The sequence below is a fragment of the Eurosta solidaginis genome, chromosome 5 (genome assembly GCF_040869045.1).
Source record: "Eurosta solidaginis isolate ZX-2024a chromosome 5, ASM4086904v1, whole genome shotgun sequence".
NCBI lineage: Eukaryota > Metazoa > Arthropoda > Insecta > Diptera > Tephritidae > Eurosta > Eurosta solidaginis.
Genome location: NC_090323.1, coordinates 42,019,736 through 42,047,477, shown reverse-complemented (window position 1 = coordinate 42,047,477; position 27,742 = coordinate 42,019,736). Strand labels below are relative to the sequence as shown.

The following is a 27,742-nucleotide window of genomic DNA, read 5'->3' as shown; positions in this document are numbered from 1 at the left end:
TGCCGGCGACGCATAACTGATGGACAGCACACCAATGCCTTTCTTTGTCTCTCTGCCAAATCGTGTCAACAAGTATGTATCTTGAGATTTGTTTATTTTTGCTGGTTTGTTCTTTAGAGATAAATTCGGTAGCATGGGAATGCAAAGTGAGACTACTAAAGAGTTTCACGCCCAATCTTTTTGAATATGTAATTTAGAGGAAGGCCGGTCGGCGGCACAGTTAAACCACGTGAGACGAAATATCTGAGAAGATTAGCAAGATTGCTGCTTACTAAGGATCATGGCTCATCTATGAAATTGCTTTCCTTCTCGCTGCTTGACGTTTTTTGGTATATAAGATAGGGGTAGGGTGTGCGCTATACCTATGCGACGGAAGCGTGCACGTTGCAGAAACAATAAATATACAGGCCAATTCTAAATATTCTCGCGGAACTTTGTTCTCGCGGATTTTTTTATTCCCGCGGAAAAATTCCTCCAATTCTTTTCTCCTAGGGAGAAGAATAATTGGGGAATAGGAATTTCGAATTTTCCAAGTCAGCTGTTTTGTCACTTGAAATTTCGTTGCGCATTTCTTATTTTGTTAAAAAAAAATTGAAGTTTAATTATTGTTGCGAATTTGTTTGAAATTAAGAAATAAGGTATAAACAATGCACATTATTGCATTTCATGTCGTATTCACTGAAATGAGTAATGAATTGATGCCACAGCAACATCAACAGAGGAGCATAAGAAGAAGAAGACGGCGGGATAACACAAATCCGCCGGAGTTCCATGCATTCATTCTGCAAAGCAATTTTCTGGCGGCCAAGTCGAGTTGAGTTTGCCTTTCGCCATATGCCAAAATCTATTTAAGCCTTCTTAAAAAATCCTTGCGCAATTTCTGGATGGCTGCATCAAATATGCGAAGAGCTTTTCCGTTGCTTATATATATACTTTTCGACTTAAAATAAAGAATATTGTGGCTGTTGTTGTTGTTGTATTAACAGTGAGAATATTGTGGTAGAATGTAAATACATATTTTAGCGCAAATTTGTACAAATAAGTGTTCTTTCTTAAAAGAACCAATTTCCTTTAACTATTTTGATGCATTCCCTTTAATTTAACAAGTGGAAAAACTCCTTGGAAATGGCAGAGAAATCTCCCTCTCACTCACATTCATAATACCTACTTTTCTCCCATAACCGGTTTCCGCTTTTTCGAACATTGTTCAGAATAGGAGGAAAGGGAGAAGTGAAAAAACTCACAAGGAATTTTTATTTAGAATACGAGGAATGGAATGGAATTTTCGTTAAAATCGGGCTGATAATTTTTTTTTATTCCACTTCTGAGCTGTTAAGCCGTATTCGAAAAATCTCTTCATTTAAGGATCGGCATATTTCAACTATAAACACTTGCATATTAATTTCAACATTTTATATAGTTTATTGTTAAAAATATGTTTTTTTTTAACAACCATTTATGTTAATTCTTATTGATTATAAATATTTAGTTTTTTTTTTTTATTAAAAACAAAAGTATTTAAGGCACTTTGATTCAGTCGAAGTGTGGTTGACGACTCAAATGGAAACTACTTAAAATCGGAAGATAAATAAGATGAAAAATAATAAAAAAAATTGTCCTCATATTTATTTTAAAGAAATTTGTAGAAAAATTATATGTAAAAATAAAAATAAAAATTATAAAAAAAGAGAGCAATACGAAAAAAATATAACAAGAAATAAAACAATAACAAACAAAGAATAGAGGTTTAAAATTTATGATCGGTCGCGTCTTCTTCTTAAAAAGTTTAGAAAGTAAAAAAAATAACAAATAATTATAAAAAAAAGATATAAAAATAATTATAAAACAAGAAATAAAATAAAATAAAAATAGAACAAAAAAGTGGTAAAAAATTATAATTTGTTTCTTTTTTTATGGAAAACTCATCGCCAGTGCTATAGTTAACCCATAAGGCAAAAAAAATCAAAAATTAAACCAAAAGCGTTTTTCAATTACAAACAAATTCACTTTAATTTTAGAAAATTATTAATGAACGCGAAATCTAAACATAATAATTAATACAGTTAATAAGTAAAAAAAAGGTGTAAACTAAATATCTAATATCTATAACACATAGAAATGTCAATTTCTTAATTAATCATAAAATTAGAAGACACATTAAATAATAAAATTAGACATCAATGAAAAATTTGATTTTTTTAGTTATTAGAAGTTTGGAAGAATACCAAAATATGTTACATAGTAAAATTTAAAATGTTGTTTTTAAACGCATAACAATTGCGCCTAAATATATGAATATGATATGAGAATAAAGGGTATTACATTAGGTAATTATAAACACACTAGCGACTAGACTTACAATTTACAGCTTTTATGACTAAATTTATGCACAAATTACAAGGTAAATAACTTTTATGCACAATTGGCGACAATGCTCAACTTTTTAAATTTTTATAAATTTTCAAAATACATATTTGTAATTTATAAAACTTGTTCAACTTTTGTATTATTTTTTTTTGTTTTTTTTTGATTTTCTGTTTTTCCTTATTTTGTAGTTTCTCTTATTATTTTAATGCTTTTTAAAACTTTCACATTTTTGTAATTTTTCAAACTTCTTAAATAATTTTTTTAAGAACCCACACGTATGTATATCAACTACTTGTGATTTATTTATTTTTTTTTTGTTAGGTTTAGTTTTAAAACTTAACATTGAATATACTTATTGTTATGATACACAAGAAAATTTGAAATGAAAATGCGCTCGCTTTCCTCCAACTACAACAAAACCATTCTTTCATAGAGCTTTTTTGAGCATTCAATACTATTTATATACACATCTCATGTACTTATGGGCTATTGTCGGGGCTCTGGTTGTAGCAAATGCTACTGTTGAAATGTATGTAGGCGTGGCCAGTCGAATATTGGCACTGGATTTAGGTTTGTTGTTGTAGTTGCTGTTGTAGATGAAACGCCATCATCAAAGCCGATTCCACTCATACAATCATGTACTAATGCAGGTGATTTCAATGATTGATATTGGCGATCCCTTTGTCGTAGGCCGTTGAGTGGTTGATTAAAATACTGCGTTGCTGATGGGGATTTTGGGCAGGATGAACTGGCAGCAGCAACAGCGGCACCACACAAAAGTGTTGGTGTTTGCATTGGTCTGTGAGGAAAGAAGAAATAGCGTATTAGAAATTTTCATTATATTTTTAATTTATATGTAGCCTTATAACTGTATTGCATTGAAAAAAAAAGTACTACTAAAAAAAAAACAAATGCAAAAACTTAAAATAGGAATTTCCCGTTTGGAAATCGTTCGTTATACTCTAAAAATCGTACCTACCGCTTGTGTTTTCTCGATATTGGGTAAATAGGGGTTTCTACGTTACAATATTTAATACGACAATGAAAAAATACAAAGAACTATTTACAGAACAGAAAACGTGTTAACTGCGTTTCGAATCTCGCGATTTTTAGCAAACCCAAAATTAGGTAAAAGTATGAAAAAAATGATTTAAATAAAAACGCGCTATTTCGTAAGGTTCCCGATTTTAGACAGTCTCGGTGAATTATTTAATAAGAACTAAACTCAAAAGTAAATTTACGTAGCTAAGTACATTTGGTTGATTACATAGCTACCAGTAAAAGAGAATAGAGTACAATGAGAGAATTTAATAATGTAAATAACTATGTAGGTATGTATATATATGTCAAGCTATTGAGTGACTGAATTCTGTTATATATTTAATTTTCTACATCCTCGGCCCCGGAGATGGATGATGTAATTTCGAGAGGATATAGAAGTTGGATAGGTCTCTTTAGCACTTGCTGATTTGCAAGCCGAATGTCGCATGCTCTAACGCGGCCTTCTCGTCCAGGATACGTAGTTTGTACAACTGCCAACCACCTTAGAAGACGTGGCTTGTCATCTTCGTGGACCAACACAACATCGCCTATTTTAATGCTGCGAACTGGGCCGCCTTGGTTATGGTGAATTGAACGAAGTTGATTTAGGCAGTCTTGCTGCCAGCAGCGCTTCTAGAAGCGCTTCATTAAGGCTTGTCGCAAATGCCATGATTGTGAAAGGGCACTTCCGTCATTTTTGAGATCGGATGGATTTACAGTCAGTGAGAAAATTAGATGGAGTAAGTGGCTCCATATCGTTATGATCGTTTGTTATATACGTAAGAGGTCGCGCATTTACAATGCTTTCTGCCTCTGCTAGGAGTGTAGCTAATTCATCGTATGTTAGACGCGCTTTTCCAACAGCAGCTTTCAATGCCGTTTTCACACTTCTAACGGGGCGTTCCCAGAAGCCACCTCACCACGCTGCTCGTTCGGGTATGTACTTCCAATTAATGCCTTGGTGAGCTGTTAGTTGCTGCATTTCATTTATTTTCATAAGCTCGTTTAGTTTAAATAGTTCCAGGTCTGCGCGCTTAAACGTTTTGGCATTGTCAGAGACTATGGTCGCTGGCACTCCACGACACGCTATAAATCTTCTTAGTGCATCTATACAGCTTTTCGTTGACATATCGCCAACCAGTTCTAAATGTACCGCCCGAATCGCCACACATGTAAACAGCATAATTTAAACCTTTTTTTGTTGTTTCTCGCTCTCTGAGTTTATAAAAAGAGGTCCGGCAAAGTCAACACCAGTCGTTTCGAATGGGCGACTAGCTGACACTCTCTATGTAGGCAATACAGTCCATGGCTCGGAAGCGCTCTTACCATGCAGCCGCTTACAAATAACGCAATGTCGCAAAACACTCTTTATCAGCTGCCTTCCTTGTACTATCCAGTACTTCTGTCGAATTTGGGCTAAAACCGCATTAACACCGGCATGAAACATATTTTTGTGCACTTCAAGCACGAGCTGCTATGAGACTTTTTTGGTAATATCATTGGCATAGAGATATTCTTACCAAACTTGTCCGCCGATAAACGGCCAGTTAGTCGTAGGATGCCGTTTTCCAGCTTAGGGATTAAAGAATAAATTTTTTAATCATACGAAACCGTCGATCCTTTGGACAGGGCCCGAATCTCATTGCAGTAAAATTTATGCTATGTAGTTTTTATCCAGTATAGCTCCGCCGATTGTAATTCTTGGGACGTCAGCTCTTCTACTTCTCTAATTGATATTACATGTTGATTTGAGGAACGTCACTTTAAGTTACACAAAAACCTGAATATGAATGGTGTGACACGCAAGAGCCGCTTAAGTTGACTAAATTTCTCGATGGGTAAAATTGACATTTGTTCTGCTACGCTGTTTGTTTCAGGGGTAGCTACCTTTAAATTAGTAAAGTTTTCAATAACAAATTTCGAGGGCCAGCTTGATGAATCTTCTGATAGCCAAGGTGGACCATATTTCCATAACTTAGATTCTGCAAGTACCTTGGCTCGAACGCCTCTGGTCAAAAGATCGGCAGGATTTGTCTTACCGTGACAATGTCTCCAATCATAAATATTGGTAAGGTCATTGATCTCGCTTACCCGCGCTGCAATATAGTTTTTAATTTTCTTACCATCACCGATTATCCAGTTAAGTGCTATTGCGGAATCAGTCCACAAATGAAAATTTTAAATGTAAAAAATTAAGAATAAAAAAATTAAAAATATAATTTTTTTTAAATATGAAATATATAAAAAAAATAAATTAAAAAAAATGTAAAACAAATAAATGAAAAAAAATATGATAGTATAAAATTATCAAAAAAGCAACAAAAAATGAAGCTTTATAAAAAACAATAAATAATAATAATAAATTGTAAATCAAATGAAAAATATAATTCCTTCTCAAAATATATTAGTTGAAAAGCATATAATAAAATCAATCGATAAATAAAATCAGTTGAAAAATAATAAAAAAAAATAATGTTACTTAAAATAAAATTAGGTAATATCTAAATTAAAATAAATAAATAATAAATTTTAAAAAACTTCAATTTAATCGAAATAAAAAAATGTAAGGGAAAAATATGCTAAGTATATAAAAATAAAAGTTTACGATAAAGTAAATATTAAAAACTAAACAATACTCGCATATATAAAGACAATAAAAAAATTTAAATATAATAAAAAAAAAAATTTTAAATATAAAAAAAAAAATAAAAATGTAAAAAAAAATTTTAAATATGAAATTTATAAAAAAATGACAAATATATAAAAAATGATAAATACAAAAAACAATATAGGTATTTACAATTAAAAACAAAAAACGATAAAAAAATATAAAACGCAAAATATAATAAAATAAAACGAAATATATAATTATAATTAAAAAGTACAAAAATTAAACAAAAAATGTAAAGAGTACACAAAAATTTTCATAATACAAATATTAAACAGTAAAAGTTTTACATTTAGATGAAGTGGTTATATATGAACGAATTTAATCGTCTCTTGTAAAATTTGGTTTGGAAACACCAGTTTCTACTGTGTTCCATCTTTAGAACATAACGAAAGATTGCACTGAAGGTAGGACAACGACGAAATCGTTCGTCATAAACCAAATTTGGCAAGGAAATCAATAGTACTTCAATATATTAGGCAAATTTTTAAACTCTGTCCGATCAAAAAAACATTCCGAATCTTTTGAAACAACTTTAATTTGAAAACTAGCAAACATCCAAATAAGAAAGTTATATAGAACAAATAAAAAATAAATAAAAAATACATACATACCAAAAAATTAAAAGAAGAAATGCAAAGTGGCACAAAATACATCTATTGAAGTGATGTTCATCTAACTACTGTATAACTCAGCTACCAACTTAAAAATGTACCATTTCAGATTAGTTTTCAAGAATCCCTTAACTCATTTCTCCCATCTCAGTTAGATCTGTATCGAATGTATATTGAGATATATGGGTTTTGAAACGAGTTCTACTATATGAGATTTCCGAAAAAAAAAAAATTGGGATAGAGCATTCTTCAAACTACTTCTGTGGTAAGGCGTTTTCCAATCGCTTTCTACTATATGGCGGTTTCGAACCGGTATGCGAAATATGTACTAGCAATGTGCTCTTGAAAAAACTTGCGCTACGTTTGTGAAAATTACGCTTAATCATATACTCTTATGTTAAGTCTACAAAATATATTTACTCACTTAAGTCTACACTTGCTTCTTATCTTTTGTAACTTTATTAAGCTTAACTTGTAGATTAACAGTCACAGAAGATTTTTTATGTTTATTGGAGCTGAGAGGGTTAAGAAAAAATAAAGGAAGGTAAAACATAAAAGATGATAGAATATATAATATACTATATTTAATAGCTTTACAAAGGATATTATTTGTCATATAAAATTTTTTTAAATATGATCCTTTGATGGTCTTGTAATCTATCTTCTACTGGAAAATGTTTTAATAGTGCGATTTTAAATTTTTCCTCGAGCTCGAAATGTATGAAGATGCTTAAAACCAGCTCAGTTAAATGCCCTAACTATCGACCATAAATAATAAAATCGACCATTTAAAGGAACGTTCTAAGATTATAAAATAATTTGTCCCAATAAGAAAAATAGGGAAACCAAAGCCATTGCATAGGTGCGAAAAATAAGAACACGTCTTGCGGTCTCAATTTGGGTATATAAAACCAGCGACGTACAGGTGAGCCGAAGTTGGCCGAGATGGTTGTAGGTGGCCTTTAGTCAGGAGCTCTATGTAGCCGCAAAATTTAAGCTGTCTGATCACTGAAGCGTCTTCCGAATGGAAGTTGCCGAGATTAAGGAAGTACTGAATAGGACTCTGTCCAGTGTTACTCTGATTAGAGTATGCAATATCTATTCGTATAACCATGTGGGAATGCCTAATCGGGTTGGGATTGTGTGTACCATGATTAAGATCACACCAACCGGGCAACTCTAACGCGCATCTCTAAATTGTATTAGCATTTCTATCTATTCGTATAACCATGTGGGAATGCCTAATCGGGTTGGGATTGTATCGTACCATGATTAAGATCACACCAACCGGGCAACTCTAACGCGCATCTCTAAATTGTATTAGCCATGAACTGAACCGAATGTTAATAGCTGCAGGCTACTCGGAGTTTCCCTAGCTATCTGCGGTGCACTCCTGTATTGGAGTCGAGCCAGCAAATCAATCGCTAGGTGGACACTGCCTCTCGCAAGGAAGCGAGGACCATATAGCCGGAAGTGTATAGCAGACAGACTTCCGAGCTTGTCGGGTTTTTTTCTAGGCTCACATACCAATGGTTATTGATGCTTTGACGGGTCACAGTCCAATCGAAATTCATGCTGTTCGCCTTAACTTAATGGAAACGCCCTCCTACTTACAGCTGCATTTGGGATGATGAAGTGGAATCATTGATTCACTACAACAAGTGACTCGAATGTTCAAGGGGTCAAGGAAATTGTACCCGCGGCAGTCCGTCACGATAGTGTTTCTATCGGAACACGCCTATGGAAGCAGAGGTAGAGGGCGGCCCCCACTCCGTTGGAAGGACCAGGTGGAAAACGATTTAAACTCCCTTGGTGCGACCAATTGGCGCCGGCTGGCGGAGCGAAGGAGCGAGTGGCGTGCCTTGTTGGACGGCCATAACCGTTTAGACGGTTAAGCGCCAATTAAGTAAGTAAGTCCGTCACGATCTATATCAATGATTGGATGTACCAAGGGAAGTACTACGTAATGCTACAACAACAATAATAGCGGGAACCCCGTGGAGGAATTACTATTTCTTGTTATTGTTGTTGTATTAACGATAAAGACACGAAGGTTTTGCCGGATACAGATCTGGTACCTTCCGGTAACAAAGCACCATAAAGGTACTAGCCCGATCATCTCGGGAACGCTTAATGTGACCACATTAAACCTTCTAGGTCATACCAACACCCACCCCCTAGTACCATGAGGAACTTGGGGTCGCCAGAGCCTCACCTGCTAAACATGTGTATGATACATTCACGTAGGTGAGGTTGACAAATTGGTTACGGAAGCTTTGAAGCTATAAAGCTTTGTATTGTGCTTATCAACCTTTGAATCCCTATTTATCGCTGTTTTTCCATTCACCTTCCCGCAGTATGCTTACACTGAATATACTTAAGCCAATTGAAAATGTGATTACAACTTCCCTGTCAATTTGATTTGAGTGACCTGAACTTACTTCTGTTGAGTTATCGTAAACACTGACTTCGAAACAATGCGCTTTCCAGTGCGCCAAGAACGACCAATAAATTTCATGCGTTGAATAGCTACAACTGCCAAAGCGACGGTTCTGCAAAAGAGCAGAAAGTGAAACGAATTAATATTTTTATACCGCTACTTGTACACAACTCACTTGAACAACTTGTTTTTGTTGCGCTGCATTTGTTGTGCGCGTCCACCATTGAGCGCTGTCAGCGCGCGCTGTTCACTTTCCTGATAGCTTTGTAGCGAAATTTTCAAATAACGCTTTTGATAAACCAACGCTTTACGATGTGATTCGACGCGTAAATAACGACCCAACAAATGATTGCAACGCTCCTCCAATTCTGCCACTGTCGCCGTACCACCCATTTGTCCCTCAAGCTCTTCGCATCTCTTTTGCAGTTGACGACGTTCTTCGACTAAAAATTGCACGGTTTCCGCCATTTGTCGATTCTCTTGTGTATTCTCTGCCAACAAAGCATTGATTTCTTTCATCTTTTGCAAGAATTGTTGCGGCACAGATGTTTCAGCCGCTGCCATATTTGCATTAGCAAGCGCTTCCGCTAGCTTCGCTTCACGCTGCGCCGCGCGTTCAACTTCGAAACGTAATTGCGTTATATTCTTAACTAAGTTATCGCGCTCTGCTTCAGTAGACAACAGCATTCCTTTGACCTCCTGTATTTCGCCAAGTAATTGCGCGCTTTCTTTTTGCTGACGATCGCGCCGCGTTGTGCGGCGTGTTTCTGCCTCTTGCAGTGTTGCTAAACGCGCTTCCAAACTTTCGATTTCCTGCGTTTGTAAGGTTAAACGTTCTTGCAAGTGTTCGCATTCTTGCTCTATTGAATCCTTGTCGCGCGCTTGCTTTTCCATTTCGCGCTTCAATTTGTCACAATATTCAATGCGCTCTTGTAACTCGTTTTCATAGCGTTGACGTTCGCGTTCACCAGCGCGCATCGTATCAGCACAGCGTTCACGTTCACGTTCATTTTGTGCTGTTAACATTTTGATTTCACTACGTAAGCGCTCCGCCAACTCAGACTCGAAATCGTTGGCAAGTGCGCGCGGTGATTTACGCGGTGAATCGGTGGGTGATTTAAGCAACACAGAATTACGACGCGACTCAGCACGCTGCATAGCAGTCAATTGCGTTTGTACGCGTTCACAGCGCTCACGCTCAATATCCAGCTGCTTATGCAGCTCATCTTCTTTTTCAAGCGCGGTTTCTAGACGCTTGCGCATTGCCTCAATAATTAATACATCTTGCTCTTGTATCTCTTGTGAGTGTTGCTTTTCTAATAACAACTCTTTTCGTATCTCTTCGCTTTGTTCGCGCTCTACAGCGATTTGTGTCTTCAACACTTCCAGCTGATTTAGCAAATCACGTTCGCCTGTGAAATTTTCATCATCCGTGCCGTGCGCTTCAGTCTTATTTGGCTCTTGTGTAGCTTTTTCACGTGATTTGCGATCTAAATTATTCTCTTCTTCACTCTCGATGGCACGTAGTATGTTCGAATCTAGTTGTACTGAATAGTTGAGCTCTTTTTCAACTTGTTGTGCGATTTCGTCTACCGAATATTGCTTCGAACTGTTATCGCTATTCGGTTGTTGGCGTAAACGTTCAACTTCCTCTTCTAGCGCTTTGATTTTCTCTTGTAATTCACTCGCTTTCTCATCCGCTTGCAGCAATTTATTGGTAAGCATTTGTAAACGCTGTTCCTTGGCTTTGAGCTGCTCATTAAGCTGCGCGCTCTCTTGCTTACGCTTTTCTAGCTCGCGCACTGTATTTTTGCATTGCTCGTGTATTAAAGCAAGCGCTTGTAACTCTTTACGCAAACTTTCGCGCTCATTTACTTCATCTTTTGTTGTTTGCAGTAGATTCTCTTTCAGCTCTTTAATGCGCTTTTGCAAGCGTTGTTCGTTCTCTTTATAATTTAATAGCTCTTTTTCGCTCTTTGTTAAGCGTTCTTGTTGCTCTTTATTCTCTTTGGTGAGCAGCTCTTGTGAGCTTAGAAGCAGCTCGATTTCTGCGGTCTTTTCAGCGATTTCCGTTTGATATGCTGCACATTTTTGCGCTGCCTTCTTCAGCTCATCGATTTCGCTCTGCCTCTGCTCCAGCTCGTGTTGCAAGCCACCGAGGCGCACTTGCGTGGCCACCAATTCCTCTTCCATAGCTTGTATTTCTTGAATTTTTTCGCTTAAAACTTTTCCTTTTTCCAAAACGACTTTATCTTTCTCACTCACGGCTCTCTCTTTCTCTGTTGATACTAATAAAAGTTGTTCTTTTAGTTCTTTAACTTCTTGCTGCAGTTTCTCGAACATCTCTTTCTCTTCCGCCAACTTTTTCGGCGTACCCGGCTCAGCACCAGGCGTTTTAAGCTTCGAATCTTCTGTTAAGCTTGAGAAATTAATTTGACGCGGCACAATTGGTGGTGTCGCCGTTGCAGTTGATTGCCCGGTCAATGTAAGCACATTGGGATCTTGGAAGTAATGCGGGTTTTCGAAAGTGTTAACTGGACGCAAAGTGGCGACGGCAAAACCTGATAAATCCTCTGTACGCTTATGCGTCAAATTTGCCACAACTTGCTTGGAGGTATCCTGCGTAAGGAGCAAAGTTAAAACATCAATTAAAAAAGCTTTAAAAAAGTCATATTCAGCATTACCAATCCCATTGCACGATAGTCTCCTTGTGGCAGCTGTAATGGCGTCATTTCCTGCGCTACAGCTGCGCGTCTCATAACACCCGGCTCATCAAACTCGCTTATCGATACAATATCGCTTAGTGTGCGAGCGCTCAATTTTGTGCTCGCTTCATCTTTACCTGCGCCAATGCTCTTGGCGCCATCATCGCCGCCGCCTAAGCTAGAAGCCTGACTTGAATTCAATTTTTGTATTTCCTTCTCTTTTGATTCTAATTGCTCACGCAAATGGTCGATTTCTTCATTCTTATCCGCCAACATTGTTTCCATTAAATCGGGTAAGGCCAGCTTATTAATCATTTCATTTTTAATTTTCTCCTTCAACAGCTGTATTGTTGAATTCTTCTGCTTCAACTCGGCCTCCAAGCGCTCAACCACGCTACGATCTGGCTGATGTTGCACAGCCAATTCGGCTTCAAGCCGATCCATAGCTTCCTTACTCTTTTCCAATTGCTGTTTCATTGTCGCTATCTTCTTGTCACGTACGGAGAGTGTTTCACGTAGATTATGCACTTCGGTTTGGAGATCGTGTATGCGCACATTGAAGTCAGTTGAGCCGGCACGCTGTAACTCCATTGCAAGCTTGCGCTGTTCTTCGAGTCTGGATTGTAGTGTGGAGATGCGTTGATTTTGTTCGGACATGCGATCTTGTAAAGAGTCTCGCTCATGCTGAAGTTCCTAAAGAGAAGCGAAGAAAGTGGTAGAGAAAAAAGCGAGATATATAAGTCAATAAAAGGAGTTTAAAATAGTAGCGGGTCATACGGGATGCAGTTATATACAGTTTATGTGGAAGAACACGATATTGAACTCGAATGCTTCATCATGAAGTAAGAAAGCAAAAAAATGTGGTCAGAAGGGGTTCTTCGATTGAAGAACCATAAGTGGACCCAGCAATTGATGCCTCTAAACTCCAAATACCAAGGAATCTGCTGTTATCACAAAACGGGACTACAGAATAAAAAGAGGGGTGGGCAGAAATTATACGAATAATCTTTCGCACGATAGTCGATTATAAGGGGAGCATATATAAGCACTCATATCTAGCGAATGAAGACACGTTTGAGTACTCGTTTCGACGACAACTGGGCCTATGGCCGTAAAGATTCGAATGCAAAACCTAGCAAGCACTTTCAAGAATACCTCCCGCAAAATCTTCGAAGTGCATTTTCGTTACAACTATTCATGTACCTGTGATTTTGCCAGAGCGACTGAAAAATCGCAGTATGTCACAGTGACAGCTTCAAAGAAATCTGCATACTTGTTTGCTGTGACGCCATTTACTTCTGGTTCGCAATCATGATTGCCGATGATGCTAATTTCAAATCTCCACATAATAATACACACGTAATTCTGTCAGAACGACTGGAGAATTGTTGTAAGTCGCAGCGACAGTGTCGAAGTATATGCCTTGACTGTCTTGACATCTGCGTCTCGTTTGCAATCATAATAATGCTAATTCAAATTTAAAATTGAGTCACAGCTCTCGTCACAGCAGAACAATGAGTTGCGACAATATGAATCACTGAATACGTGATTTATTCTGGGACCCAGTGCGGAAGTATAGCATAAGCATAGCCAATACGTAGCAGCATATTGCTATAAATGTCGACCATTTTGAACATACACGTCAATGGCACTACGTTACCGATTGTTTTACACCCCAAAATTTTGGGTGTGACGTTTGGTCCGGATCTACATTTTGGTAATCATGCAGCCACAATTGTACCGAAAATCCAGAGCCGCAATAAATTCCTCAAATCTCTTGCTGGCAGTACTTGGGGTAAAGATAAAGAAACGCTCATTACCACTTGCAAAGCAATTGGCCAGCCGATTCCATGCTACGCGTCCCCGATATGGTCGCCAAGCCTAAAGACTACTCACTGGAAGAAGGTACAGGCCTGCCAAAATACTGCTCTCAGAATCGCCACGGGCTGTCTTCTTATGTCCCCAGAACACCATCTACATAATGAGGCGAGAATACTCCCCATTAGGGGGAGAAATGAAATGCTAACCAAACAGACAACTGATTGATGAGCCAACACCGCCCAGGTCCTCAGTGAACTCCACAAACAGGCGTCGGACCTCTATGTCAGGAATTCCCAGTGAATCCTGTACTGAAAGAACAACACCCAAAACTTGCAGAAGAGGAACGCACACTCCCTAGGGAAACGCGAGTCACTCTAGCTCAACTTCGATCTGGATACTGTAACAAGTTAAACTCTTACCTATCCAGTATCAACCGCGCCATACAAAACATATGTCCTGCTAGTAACGTGTCCCCACATGACATCAACCATCTCTTCAACTGTATTGTGGAACCAACACCTCTAACACCCCTCTCATTATGGTCCACCCCTGTTGAAACAGCAAGTTTCCTTGGACTCCAGTTAGAGCATACTGATGACAATTTGTGATCGGTCGCACCTATTGGATGGGGCGAAGCACTGCTACAACAACAACAAGAGCATATTGCGCAGGCACCGTTTACTACGACATCAAGCTGGAGTCGTAGATTCAAATTCATCGCAGCTACTTATAATGCTGTGAGGATAGATGTGATTGTGATCTGTTTTAAGTCAACATTTTTAGTCTGTCGCAAGATCCGACTAAACTTGCGATGCATACTGGATGATTTTGGTCTTCTTTCGGCTAATGGGTCTGACCATTCTGGTGCCATAAAGAATGAGCACGGCTCTTCAGAGAGAGTTCCCAGAGAGCAATTGCGCATAGAGTTGATAAACATTGTGAAAGCATGCAGAGGCGTTGAATATACAGCGTGAGCGAATCAGTTGAAGTTTGAGAGGCTTTATAAGATTTGGAATGATATAGAGCAAATAGAGAGCATATGGCTAACGCTCGCCCATTGCGGATGTAAAAGAGCGGTAGGGACTTTAATAGGTATCGAATCGTGGCAAGATAGTCACTGTGTACTGCCAGTGGGCACGGAAGTGATTTGACGGCGGAAATCTGGTCAGTAATTTATATCAATCCAATATTATGTTTAAGCATCGTGTCGTTCAGCTGATGTCGCAACGAGTCAGCAGGCTCATGCATAAAACACTTCACCTTTCAGCTTTGAAATTAAATTTGGTAGAATTGCGAAAGTCTTAAAAAATGTCAGAATTACTAATCTAATTTGAGCTGATTGGAAACCTGGTTCAAATTTTATATAACCAAAAAGATTGGAAGAACCAATGGCAAGGAAACCATAACTCTCACAAATTTAGATTTCCATTTGCATTGCAAAAGTTCATTGTCTTCCACTATTGGCGCGCAAATTTGCACAACTTCGTCGTTTTATAAGAGACGTAGAAAATTTGCATTTAAATTAACTCATTGCAAAGGAGGGAATGGGAAAATGATTAATTTATGCGGCGCTGAATTATGAACGGATTGTTATTGTCATCGAACTCAAGTGGTAGAATTTCAAATATGTATATATCCAAAACACCAGTCAAGTGGAAAATGCAAGTTCAATGAACAGCGTTTGTTAGGTTACGTTAAAAGTGGATGCCGCTGTAAGAGAAGTGCGTGTGTGTGAGGGTAGATGCACTTGAGAGACAGGAACAGATGTACTTGAGGTCGTTAATTGATACATACGACCAACTCATAGGTCATTTGCAAATTTTCATGTGGAACGCAAAGCTTTAATTACAGAAATCCATCTAAAGTTCATTACAGATCTTTTGAGGGCAATAGCCTAACTTTTTTGGCCCGAGAATTCAACGAAAGGTGCCACATGGCAGAGGGCGTTAAGACGGAAATCGCAAACATTTGCTACTCAGTTGCTTCCTCTCAAACAATCAGGAATTGTTGACAGAATCTGATTCGAGGTTAGGTTAGGTTGAACTGGCGCCAGTCCATGAGGACCTCACATAGACTGAATGAGTCCGTAGTGTTATCAAAAGTTTATTTAACTACCAAACTGAAAAGTCCTATCAAAAACTAGGACCTATGTTATAAAATAACTCCGTCCTCTTGGCAAATACTAGAAGCTTCTCAAAACTTAAGCCACTTGCTGCTTCTAGATCTGACGGCTGTATCATTCCTAATAGCTGGAGTCTTAGCCTGGCAAGCGCAGGGCACGAGCACAGAATGTGCTCCATCGTTTCCTCCTCCAACCCGCACTTTCTACATCTGCTATCACTGATCAAGCCTAATTTAAAGGCATGTAACGCCAGAAGGCAGTGTCCAATGAGAATACCCGTCATGAGTCTACAGTCCTCTATTTTAATGATAGGAGCAACTTTGTTACACATAATCTTCGACACTTTACAGCGCCCTGAATGAATCCACGCGAAGTTACCAGAAATAAATCTTTTGATAGCTCACGACAAAGCTCAAAAGCCACGTAGGAAAATTATGTTAATTAATTGGTGGGCGCTGTGCCGCGCCGAAGGGGCTTAAGCATTGTATTGGAAACTCTGAGAAGACTCTAAAGTGATTGCCGAACCATCATCGCCCTAAACCAAGGTGAAAAGGTGCCCGTGCCGCTGAATAGTCAGCAACCTGTTATCGAAGAGCTGGTGCCCTTCGAAGCCCGACCAAAGTCGGCTGAAATAAGAGCCTTACCCCGGTATGCTAGTTTTGCCGGGGCATCCAGACCTCTTCCAGTTTACTCATGGGAGCTATGTGGATGGAAGCAATATAGGTGGAGGGAAAGAAGATTAGTAGAGCATCCTAGGGATGCTTTCGGGGGATGATCTCCTGAAAAGTGGTTAAGAGAGCGCCGTCAAGTTAGGGGTCGGCATGAGTGACAGTCATAATACCCATGTCGCTCCAAACCAATCAGGCGGAATGCCGAGGACAGGGTATGATGTGAGGCGGTGGTCAAACAGCACGAGACTACCCTCGCCAAATAACTCCCGACACAGCCATGACAGCAACAACCATAAACACAGCAGTCGACAAAGCATAATCGATCGAAAGCGGTGAACGAGCGCCATGTCAAAAAGGGCAGCTTCAGGCAGAATGATGGTCCCTTTACTAGTGCTTCAACATTGGTAAGGCAGAGCTACAGAGAGGTGTTTAGATATGCCTCCTAGTGCGCTTGCAGAAAGCCAGTTCTGGCAGTGTGGAGCTGCATTGAGCGACAACTGTCTGAGATGGTCATCGAGCGCCACTGTTTCCGCCTACAACTGCGATCCCCCGCCCCCCCCCCCCCCTCCCTTGTTCCATAGTCTGCGGCAGAACCCATTCATTCTGGCCCTCCATGCATTTCCCATGTAATATAGCATCAAAAAGGACCCAGTAGCTTTGCACACAGCTAGAGGAAGAGCGAGGGTCCTCAACTAGTTAGCGTGGTATCTTCAGACACCTTCCTTGTTAGTTGTCGGCAGCACATTTCTGAGTTACACCACTGCGAGCCGGGTGATGCACCCCAACGTTTGAGCTACAAACAAAATCAGAGAAATTTTTTCGAACTTTTAGGTTTTGCAAAGTTTCAGTTACAAAATTCAAAAAGTTGTTCCTTAAAATATTGAAAATAAAAAGAACTTAATTGACGAAAATAAAATTTTACACTGCTGTTTTTCTGTTCGATGCTCTACATTACTATTATCCTGTTACCTTGCTTCTCTCGATAAATCTCTTCTTGCCTACTCTTTTCTCTTCCCCATACTCTTTTCTCTTTCCTTTTCCTTCCACATCCCTCTCAACTATCTGAAGTATCTGAGTTTGTTCCTCTGTCTGATATGTTTAATGTGCAGCACAATTTCCTATAGGGTTCACATTTCTTTTTATCCACATAATTAAGGCTCGGTTGGTGTCATCACGCACACTTGATTAACACGCACACACACCCACAGAGAGACAACACTTGAATGGCCTCAACGACCGCTGTGAATGTGACGATGCAGCCACTTCACCAGTACATGAACAAATCTTCTTTATGCGTAAATGGGTCTGCATATGATTAACCACAGTTTCCTAATTTATGTTTTCTTGTTTGTTTGTACGTTTGTGTGTTTAGAATTATGTCGGGCCATCTGTCTGTCGCTACTGGCTACAATTACACTTCAAACTCATATAAAGAGACACAATTACTTCCCGTGTAAATGATACTCGTACTTTTGTTATGTACTTAAGTTCATTTTAGTGCTTGTTAAGTGGTGAGTTGATAGCTCATACGAGTTTCGATCATAATACATAGAATGTCTTATGTTTTTTGTTTATCAACTTCAGTTGGGTTATTGTATGTGTTATGCTTCAATAAATTTATAAGGGAGTGTGAAATAAACTTCAAATGGTAAACACCATTGTAATTTAGGTGAAGTAAAAAGTTGTATTGAGTTAGGTTGGGATAAATCAAATAAACTATGTGAAAGTGAGAAGCCGCGCAAGTTAGTATGTTGTACTCAATATGCTGAAATAGGTCTTGAGATATCGTAAGATGACCTAACGTAGCATAGGTTAATGTAACGATCTCAAAGCCTTAACAGGTAATCTGATCGTTGCCCATTGCGCGAGTCTTCAACGTAAGTGCCGCTGCTAAGGGAATGACTCAGACTAATAACCGGAGAAAGTTGTTCCTTGAGGTAGCAGCCAGGCTCAGTGCTGAACATTAAGGTGATTACATACAACATATCACCGACTGGACTTTGGATAATCCATTATCGATATAACTTTAGTTTTCGAAAGCTTGCTTCTAACTGCTGCTAGAAGGAAAGTCCTGTAGAGCCTTACTGAGAACGATCGCAATCAGGAACTTAACTTTTTACATCAATAATAGCGGCCTATCTCCCCTCACATCATGCAAAAAATTTACACAGGACGCAGGTTTTCAGCATCGCTATTGGCTGACGCCTCCGCAGAGAATCAAGAAAACAGTATCCTCGCGAAACAGCAAAATCCCGGGGCTTAGATTAGCAAGGAAGCATACAAAGAAACGAAGAAAGCTCTCGGTAGAAAAAAGTAAAATTAGGTGCGAGAAAATGATAAGAGAATAAGTGGATCGAAATACCTATAAAGCCCAAACGAATAGATGAAATACTCGCGGAGTCGATTAGGCAAACTGCACATAACTGCTCAAACCTCTTGTTACACATTTATTACGAATGACTGGAAGCAAAAATCTACACCGCCCTATGAAAGACTTCAGGGTTAATTTTTTCCTGAAACTGCGAAGGAAATGATGCAACGCCTGCTAAGGGCAGTCATAGAAGCTGGTGGAGGATTGATTCATCGACATCATGGTTTTCGTTGAGGGCACTCCACAATAGATGAAATAGCAGAAGTAATAGAAGCAGGCAAGAAAGCCTAGATCCTCTGACAACGCGCTCGAGTCACTCGAACGAAGGTACCTCGATACTTACTAGATATCTTGTGGGACTACATGAAAAACTAGTATTCAGCCTATGTAAAAAGTCACGGTCAAAAAAAGGTTATGATAGAAGCTGGGCAGCCCGAAAACTCTGAAAAGTTACATACTATCATTTTGTTCACATTGATATTCCACTCTTCAATACTGCAAACTGGGAGCTGACTCAGCACGCTTGTGCGAAGCGTCAATATGATGATGAATAGATAAAGAATTGTCAGCGTCACGAAAAGACGGATCCCCACTATCATTAATTTGACGCATCGGAACCAACAAGTAGAAAAACGCTACTCTACGATTTATTTGAGCAGAGCACTATTGAGGAGCATTATTAACGAATCTGATTCGATTAACGGCAAGTATAGAATGGATTCGGTCTTTTGCTCATCCACAAGATGACCTGTGGTAGTGGCAGATAGGCTGCAGTTACGGGAATCATATAAATCTTACCGAGCGGTAAGATGGTTCCCTAAGTCCAGTGGGTTAAGGGACTTAGAGGGAACAGAGGTCACTTTATCAGAAGCAACAAATATCGGGCTATTTGAGAAGAGCTCCATCGGTTTCTTATCGATGACAACCGATACCGGGGAACCATTGTTTTATTATCAGCAGGTCATCGATTTTATATTATTTATCGATATTTGTTTCATAACATGACGAGCCGCCGAAAAAAAATCAATGACACTCCGATAGGAAATCGACAATCTTTCCATATCAAATCTACAACTTTTTTAAAACAAATCCACAATTTTTTTAACAAATCGATAACTTTTCGAAAACAAATCTATACCACGCCGATACAAATTTGGTAACACTCTTTGGTAACAATCGATAACTTTTTGATAACATATCGATATTTTTTCGAAAAATAATCGATAATATATCGATAACTTTCTGATAACACCCATATACCTCCACCAAAGATGTTTACACATCAAAATATGTCTCTCGGATATGTCTTGTATACACTGAAAGAAATGGTGCTAGTAAAATCAACAAATCGGTTCTGTTGTTCTTGGCTTAACGGAGATTCGGTGAAATTGATCGAATTATGGTTAACTCGACCGAGTTCTTTGTCAAGCGAACAAATTAGTTTAGTCATTCCAACAGAAGAGAAATTGTCGCTCTTAAGTTAACAAAATTCTGTAAAATTGACAGATTCCTAATTAATCTAACTGATTTTTTTGTTAACACAACTGATCTCACTGGTCATTTCAACAGTGATCAACAGTCAATACATGAACAAATTTCGAATTTTACACTCACTGCGCTTTCTACTTTGTACTTATGTATGCACATATTTACGTATGTATATGGCGGCCGCCGTGGTGTGATGGTAGCGTGCTCCGCCTACCACACCGAAGACCCTGAGTTCACACCCCGGGCAAAGCAATATAAAAATTTTAGAAATAAGGGTTTTCAATTAGAAGAAAAATTTCCTAAGCTGATACAATTAATACATACATACATATGTACTTATTTTGATCATAAGAGCAACCACAGCAATAAGTTCAACAACATAAGTAAATGACCTGCATTGTAATACTAAGCAATGCGACTGATGTAAAGAGAAAACATGTAAATACATATTATAAATAAATAAATGTAAGGGGCGATAACCTCCGAAGAGATCTAAGGCCGAGCTTCTCTTCCAATTTGCGTCGTGCTCCTCTTGATTTTCCCTACACATTGGCAAGACGGGACCTACATGTTTTATGCCGTCTCCGAACGGCATCTGCAAGGCAGATGAGTTTTCACTGAAAGCTTTTCATGGCCGACCCCGCTTAGACAAATTTTCTTCTAATTGAAAAACCTTATTTCTAAAATTTTGATGTTGCTTTGCCCGGGGTGTGAACCCAGGGCATACGGTGTGGTAGGCGGAGCACGCTACCATCACACCACATATTACCCATCTTGAAAAGGGAACAGTTGAGCTATGAAATAAAGTTGTTATGTTTATATTGTCTTTGGCTGCTGCAGTGTTAACTGCTGACAACCAAAAGTACACATTATAGTACAAATAGAAAAAAACAAACTTAAATTCAATTTAAACAGATCGTTAACCGTAAAATGCAACTGTAAGTTTACTCAAAGAAAGTGTAAACAAGTAGTCTATATTTTATGATTGTTTGTGAGTAGTGTTTACATTTGCACTCATTTTCCCTTTTGTGTATTCAATTGCATCACTGTTGCCATATGTAAGAGGCATCTTCATAAGAGGTGCGTGTAAACAAAACATAATTCATTGTAACCTTATTTTTACAGTTTTTACACCAATAGTTTAATATAAGCAAATTAGACAGGTAACTTTTGTATCAGTTCAATGAACCAAATCGAAACAAATACGTGTACAAAGAAATGGTTAGTTTGAATTGTATCTAAAGATAGTTCCGATTTTTGTACCTAGTCGTTTTTGTACTGCCAACCTGTCAATCATATCTACAGTGCCAAAAGGGTATAGCTGCGGAGACTTACATATATGATGTCCAGGTAGCACTATCATTCATAGTTTAGTCTCCCATTCGTCATTCGACACAACGAAGAAATCGGCGCAATCAGTTTGATCACCCAGACATATTTAACCGTGGTTAAGTGTGGGACGCTGTTATGTTGTGGTAGCGTACTCCTACCAGATTTTAAAGCGGTGAGCATACTAGAGCAGGAGACAAATTATAGCAAAAGGTTTACGTTAGAAATGCTACACATAGCAAATACACCACCAAGCAAGAGACTAAACTACAAAACGGACACAGAAAATTGCTCACATATTTATAGACACTTACTTGACTCACAAAAAAACAAAAAATTAGTTCTGAACTGCATCGCGAACTAACAAGTGTCGTGTATCGGACAAGAGAATTAATGTATGTATGTATTGAAAAATTGTATCCCAATTGTATTCAGTTTTATATGTGAATATTTGTTTGTTATTTTTATAGCCCCTGAAGACGATCTCCGAAGGAGATTGAAATATATTGGGAAATATTTAAAAAAGTGTTTTATTACATTGGACCTTGAGCCGGCAAAAATCACAGTTTGATAAAGTCAAAGTAAAAAGGTCGCTACAATCATATTTTAATAGTACTCCGACTTGCACACCGAAGGTCCTGGATTCAAGTCCAGGGCAAAGTAATATCGAAAATTTAGAAAAAGTTTTTTCATTTAGAAAGTCTTTCTAAGCGGCGTCGGCCCGAGGTAGTGATTTGGCAAACACTACGCGTGTATTTCTGCCGTGAAAAACTTCTCATTGGAAATTCATCTGCCTGCCGTTCGGAGTCTGCATAAAAAATGGAAGTTCCCTTCCCGCCAATTAGTAAGCAAAATATATAATGGGGAAAGACCCAAACTGGAAGAAAAGCTAAGCCTAAAATCTTTTCGGAGGTCAATCGCGCACAAATATTTATTTATTTATTTAAGTGCGATAACCGACTACCATATTTTCTAATATCATAGAAGAGGAGCACGATGCAAATTGGAAGAGAAGCTCGGCCTAAGATCTCTTCTGAGCTTATCGCGCCTTACATTTATTTTTTTTAATATTTGTTTCAATGTTTCAATTTGAAAAAAGTTATCATTTGTTTATTATATTTTTATTCCTTTTTTATTTTCAATTTGTATTTTTACAATTTTTTTTTTATTTTCACTATTTTTACATTTTATTTTATCTTTTTTACTATTGTTTTTGTTTGTTTAACAATTTTGTTTATTTTTACTACATATACTTTTTATTTTATTTTTTGTTTTGTTCTTTTTCATTTAAAATTTTTTTAGTTTTTTTTTTTCAAATTTTAAAATTTTTTTTGTGTTATTAAATTATTTTTCTTTTACATTTTTATATTTGATTTTTTTATTTTTATTTTTGTTTTATTTTTTTTTTTAAATACTAATTTATAAATTTTTTTTTAAACTTTTTTATTTAAAATTTTTTTATCGTTTTTAATTTTTTATCATTTAACTTTTTATTGTTTTCTATTTTAATTTTTTTTTATAGTTTTATTGTTTTTTTTTTTTACTTACACTATTTCTAATTTAGTTCATTGTTTCTTTTTTTTTTGGTTTGTTTGACTTATTATTATTATTATTTTTTTTTTTTTTTTCAGTTAATATCATGAAACACCAAATCAAAAATAATTAATTTAAAGTCGACTATGCCATTACTAAAAAACTTATACCGAGTTCTAAATCTGCAGAACTTTCTGTACCAGTCCTTATTGCCGTTTCGAAAACGCGCCAGCTCAAAAAACTTTTGAATACCGCCCTATTTCAGAATCTGTTTCAAAAAAGTCCCATCTGAGAATTTGGTTAAACGACGCGTTATCCCAGCTTATGTCAAAATATATTGAATTTGAGCTCAGATAGGGTATTTTTAAAACAAAATCTGAGAAGGCGTTCTTTAAATTTATTTTGATATGGGGCGTTGTTGAAACAAATTCTGAAATAGGGCGTCTTTTAAACGGCAGCCGAGATAGGGTGATATTCTAATCAGCAGTCGATTTGTATAACAGCTCATTGAATTTGTCGAACATTGTTTTTTTTTTTTTTGCATTTGAAACTTTTTAAAGTTGTTTTCGGAGTTTTCTTTTTTTTTAATTTTTAAATTATCTTTTATAGTTTTCAAAAGTTGGACTTTCAAGGGAGTATCAATTCTATTTTCAGCAATTTCACACAAATAATGAATGCATTCTCTACAATCCCCACATAAAAATACGCACACACAATGAAGCATTTGAACATATGTAAATATGAATTTTGGTGCATTTGCTCTGCTTTGCTGAAATTAAATTTGAAATAGCACGGAAATGTGTCGTACAAAATTTTGCATAAATTTTATAACATACAAAAAGGTTAGTGTAAACACATGTAGTTTATATGCGTGTATATGAACGTGTGCTTTTTCGAAATATTTCTGTTTGTATGTACATAAGTGAAAACATAGAAGTATTTGGGCGAACAAAAATAATTACGACAAAATATGGACCAAAACTATTAAGTGGAACGAGTGGTGGCAGAAGAGAACTTTTATGTGTTTATAAATACCAACACATTTGGATGCATTAACACAAATCTAAGCACGCATAATTACACGTGTGTTCCAGCCATTTCGAGAAATTTAAAAATTTAAAGTGAATTTAAACTTCGAAAATTTTCGAAGTTGCAGTAACCTAAACTTCCAAATTTCAACTATATAATAAAAACCATCTTATTTCGAAATAAATTTTCATTTTCAAACTCAAAGTTTAAACTTCGAAACCTTTAAGATGTTTAAGTCAAAATTATTTTCAAACTTTATTATAACTTAAGTAAAATTAATCGATTTAGATAATTTTAACAATTTGGAGGAAAAAATCAGCTTCAAAAACTTTTCGAAATTGAGAGGGATAAGGTTAGGTAAAACCAGAAACAACTACTTAATTTGAAACTTTAATAAGAAAAAAGAAGCCTTTTAAAAGTGAAAACAATAAATTTGGAATGGAATAATTATTTTCGAAAATGAGTTGGATATGTAAAATTAAAACTATTTCGAAATTTTCAAAAGAAATTTTCAAAATTTCATTTTAAGTGAATAAAACGTCCTGAGCATTTTCTCGAACTGGCCCAAGGTTATTATTTGAGACTAAGCCGATTTTACGATTTTGGTCAAAACATGATATTTAAATGAAGAATTCAACTTCGCAAAAATTTCGAAATTGATCTACATCAAGATTTTATTTCAGACTAAACTGATGTTACGATTTTGGTCAAAACATTATATTTAAACGAAAAATTCAACTTCGCAAAAATTTCGAAATTGATCTTCATCAAAATTTTATTTCAGACTAAACTGGTTTTACGAATTTGGTCAAAACATGATATTTAAACGAAAAATTCAACTTCGAAAAAATTTCGAAATCTACCTACAAAATTTACTTTATGATGGCCAAACTAGTTTCTGCCACGAATAAAAAAAGAAAAAAAATTCACATAAATACGAACAAGCATTCGAAAATGATGTTGAACTGTAAAATCAAATAAGAGTCGAATTTTAATGTGTAAATACTGAAATTTTATTAAGTAATTAGAAAATCAGATTCAATTAGACTACAAATTCTGGATTTTTTTTCGAAATTTATCTGGATAAGTGAAAGCTGAAAAAAAACTAACGCTATTTGGCTGCCACAAAATAGAGTGAGTCACAATGTTGAAAGCTCATAGCTTTTTAGTTACAGGTTATTGTTAAAGGGAAAAGAGACTTTTCGACACTCTGCCGTATGTGTGAAACCGTATAGATTTTCAATAGTTAATTATACACTTCCAAAAAGTAGGAAAAAAAGAGATTTATCTAAAAAGCCAATCTTCGAAAAGTTTTCGAAATTGGTACAATTCAGTTAAAACATTTTCCTACCAAAATTTGAGCTTTACGAATGTAAGAATAATTTTTATTAATTCACAAAGTAAACAATGCACACCTCTGTGAAAATATAACCTTGAGACTTATCCGAAATTGATGAAGATCAGTAAAAACCGAACTGTTTTCTGAAGCTTTCATTTACACGTAGTCTTAATTTTGTTTGTCTGTTGCAAATGCAGAAAAATTCAGATCCATGCCAAAAAATTAACTTCGAAAATTTCCGAAATGTATTCGAATATGTAAAAATCATATTTTTTAAGTGTCTAACTTGTTAGCAAAACAAGTAAATGCCGAATGCGACTTTTTCAATACATCTTCTCTTATACTGGCTTTCGATTTATCTTCTCTTATACTGGCTCACCTTAAGCGGACTCAATCTAAGCGCGGCAGTGCTTTGGCTATACTGACTGAACATAACACAGCAATTTTTTAAAATTGCACACTTTAGCATGAATTTGATTCAAAAATACATTGATTATAATTAATAACGAATTTCGCATGAATAGTCAGCCGGAGATTGTTTTGATTGGTAAACAAAAGACATTTAAACACATAAAATAGCAACAAAAATATATATAATAAAACTTATGTTTATACGATTGTATAGATGTATATTCCAATAACAACACAATAAAAACAACAAAGAAATTTTATCTCAAGCAAGCGCGTTCTCTTCAGCTCAACAACAGAGATCAAACTAAATTACAAGCCCACAATCAGCCGCCTTCTTTGTGGTCCACAAAGCAAAGCGATGTCATAATCAATGCGAGAAAAAATAAATAAAAAGCACCCCCATCTATAAACATATGCACATATGTACGCATGTAAACACATATAGAACACTGTTACTGTGGTTAAAAAGGGAGACACGCGAACTCAGTGGATGCTGTGCAGTTGAACAAATAAATCCAATAAAGACACAAAAGATGCTCCTATTATCAACGCATGATATGTAATTCCTACAGGGTACATAGTAAATTAACAGAACGCTGCTCTCACTTTCAATTAGGAAAAATTTTGTTCCAAAAAAATTTTCAGCAAGGCATTCAATTATTTTAAATTATTAAACATCAACAGCTTTTTAACGCTTCCATAAAAGCTTTTCTCTCTACTTAGCAGTGGAGGAAATATGTAATATAAAAAAGTTTAAAAACTCACCACACAGGCATCACGCATTTGTGTAACTTGCATTTCTAAATCTCGAATACGTTTAATAGCTGCCTCTTCGACACGCGTATGCTTGGCCACCTTATCGGCGATGCGTTGTACGCCTTCCATGGTGAGTGAATGTTGACGTGGTGATGGATGCAAAGGTGAGCCGAGTGTTGGTAATGCTGTTGTTGGATTATTTGTACTTTCGTGCATAGGAGTTGGCTGGGGGCGTGTGCCATTGACGGAGACATCTTCTGTGGCACTGTTTGCATTGGACGAGATCGAATGATGTATAGATTCCAGATTTTTAGTTTTTTGATCGAGAAGATTTTCAATATCGCGTAGCTGAAAGAAAGGGTATTTCAAATTAGTTAATTAAATTTACTTTATCTTATAACTTTAAACGAGCAATTTTTGTTTGTTTGTATAGCCGAACGATCTCGGGAACGGTTCAACCGATTTAAACCAAATTTGGCACAGAGATAACGTTTCACCTTCTATGACTTTCTTCCTAGGTGTTGCCACTCAGAATGTTTCACAAGGTTGCCACCTATTCGAAATGAAAAAAAATTACATGAGATATGCCGGTATAGGTACCAAACGAAAGGTATTTCACTTCGCATTACAATAAGGATATTTTTGAGTAGGGTTGCCATTTGGGGTTGCCACCTATTCGAAATAAAAAAAAACATGCATGAGACATGCCGATATGTGTATCAAACGAAAGGTATTTCACTCCGCATTACAATAGGGAAATTTTTGAGTAGGGTTGCCGTTTAGGGTTGCCTATTCGAAATGAAAAAAAATTGCATGAGATATGTCGGTATAGGTATCAAACGAAAGGTATTTCACTCCGCATTACAATAGGGATATTTTTGAGTAGGATTGCCATTCGGGGTTGCCACCTATTCGAAATTAAAAAAAAATTGCATGAGATATGCCGATATGGGTATCAAACGAAAGGTATTTCACTCCGCATTACAATAATGCCATTTTTGAGTAGGGTTACAATTTGGGGTTGCCACCTATTCGAA

The 27,742-nt window shown here is 36.8% G+C and overlaps 1 protein-coding gene across 15 annotated transcripts in view; it reads right to left on the bottom strand.

Moving 5' to 3' along the window:
* Window positions 1-1,398: 1,398 nt before the first annotated feature.
* Plp (Pericentrin-like protein) overlaps window positions 1,399-27,742 on the bottom strand; it is a 125,437-nt gene continuing 99,093 nt past the window's right edge. For 9 of the 15 annotated variants that reach the window (XM_067792328.1, XM_067792324.1, XM_067792321.1 and 6 more), the window contains 5 exons: window positions 26,715-27,053; window positions 11,815-12,528; window positions 9,306-11,749; window positions 9,132-9,242; window positions 1,399-3,166 (listed from right to left, as the gene is read on the bottom strand). In XM_067792328.1, the coding sequence (XP_067648429.1) occupies window positions 2,884-3,166; window positions 9,132-9,242; window positions 9,306-11,749; window positions 11,815-12,528; window positions 26,715-27,053 (3,891 nt within the window). In that variant the 3' untranslated portion in view covers window positions 1,399-2,883. Of the gene's footprint in view, window positions 3,167-9,127; window positions 9,243-9,305; window positions 11,750-11,814; window positions 12,529-26,714; window positions 27,054-27,742 lie in introns of those variants that run through there. The other 6 variants (XM_067792334.1, XM_067792333.1, XM_067792329.1 and 3 more) reach the window with 2 other exon arrangements.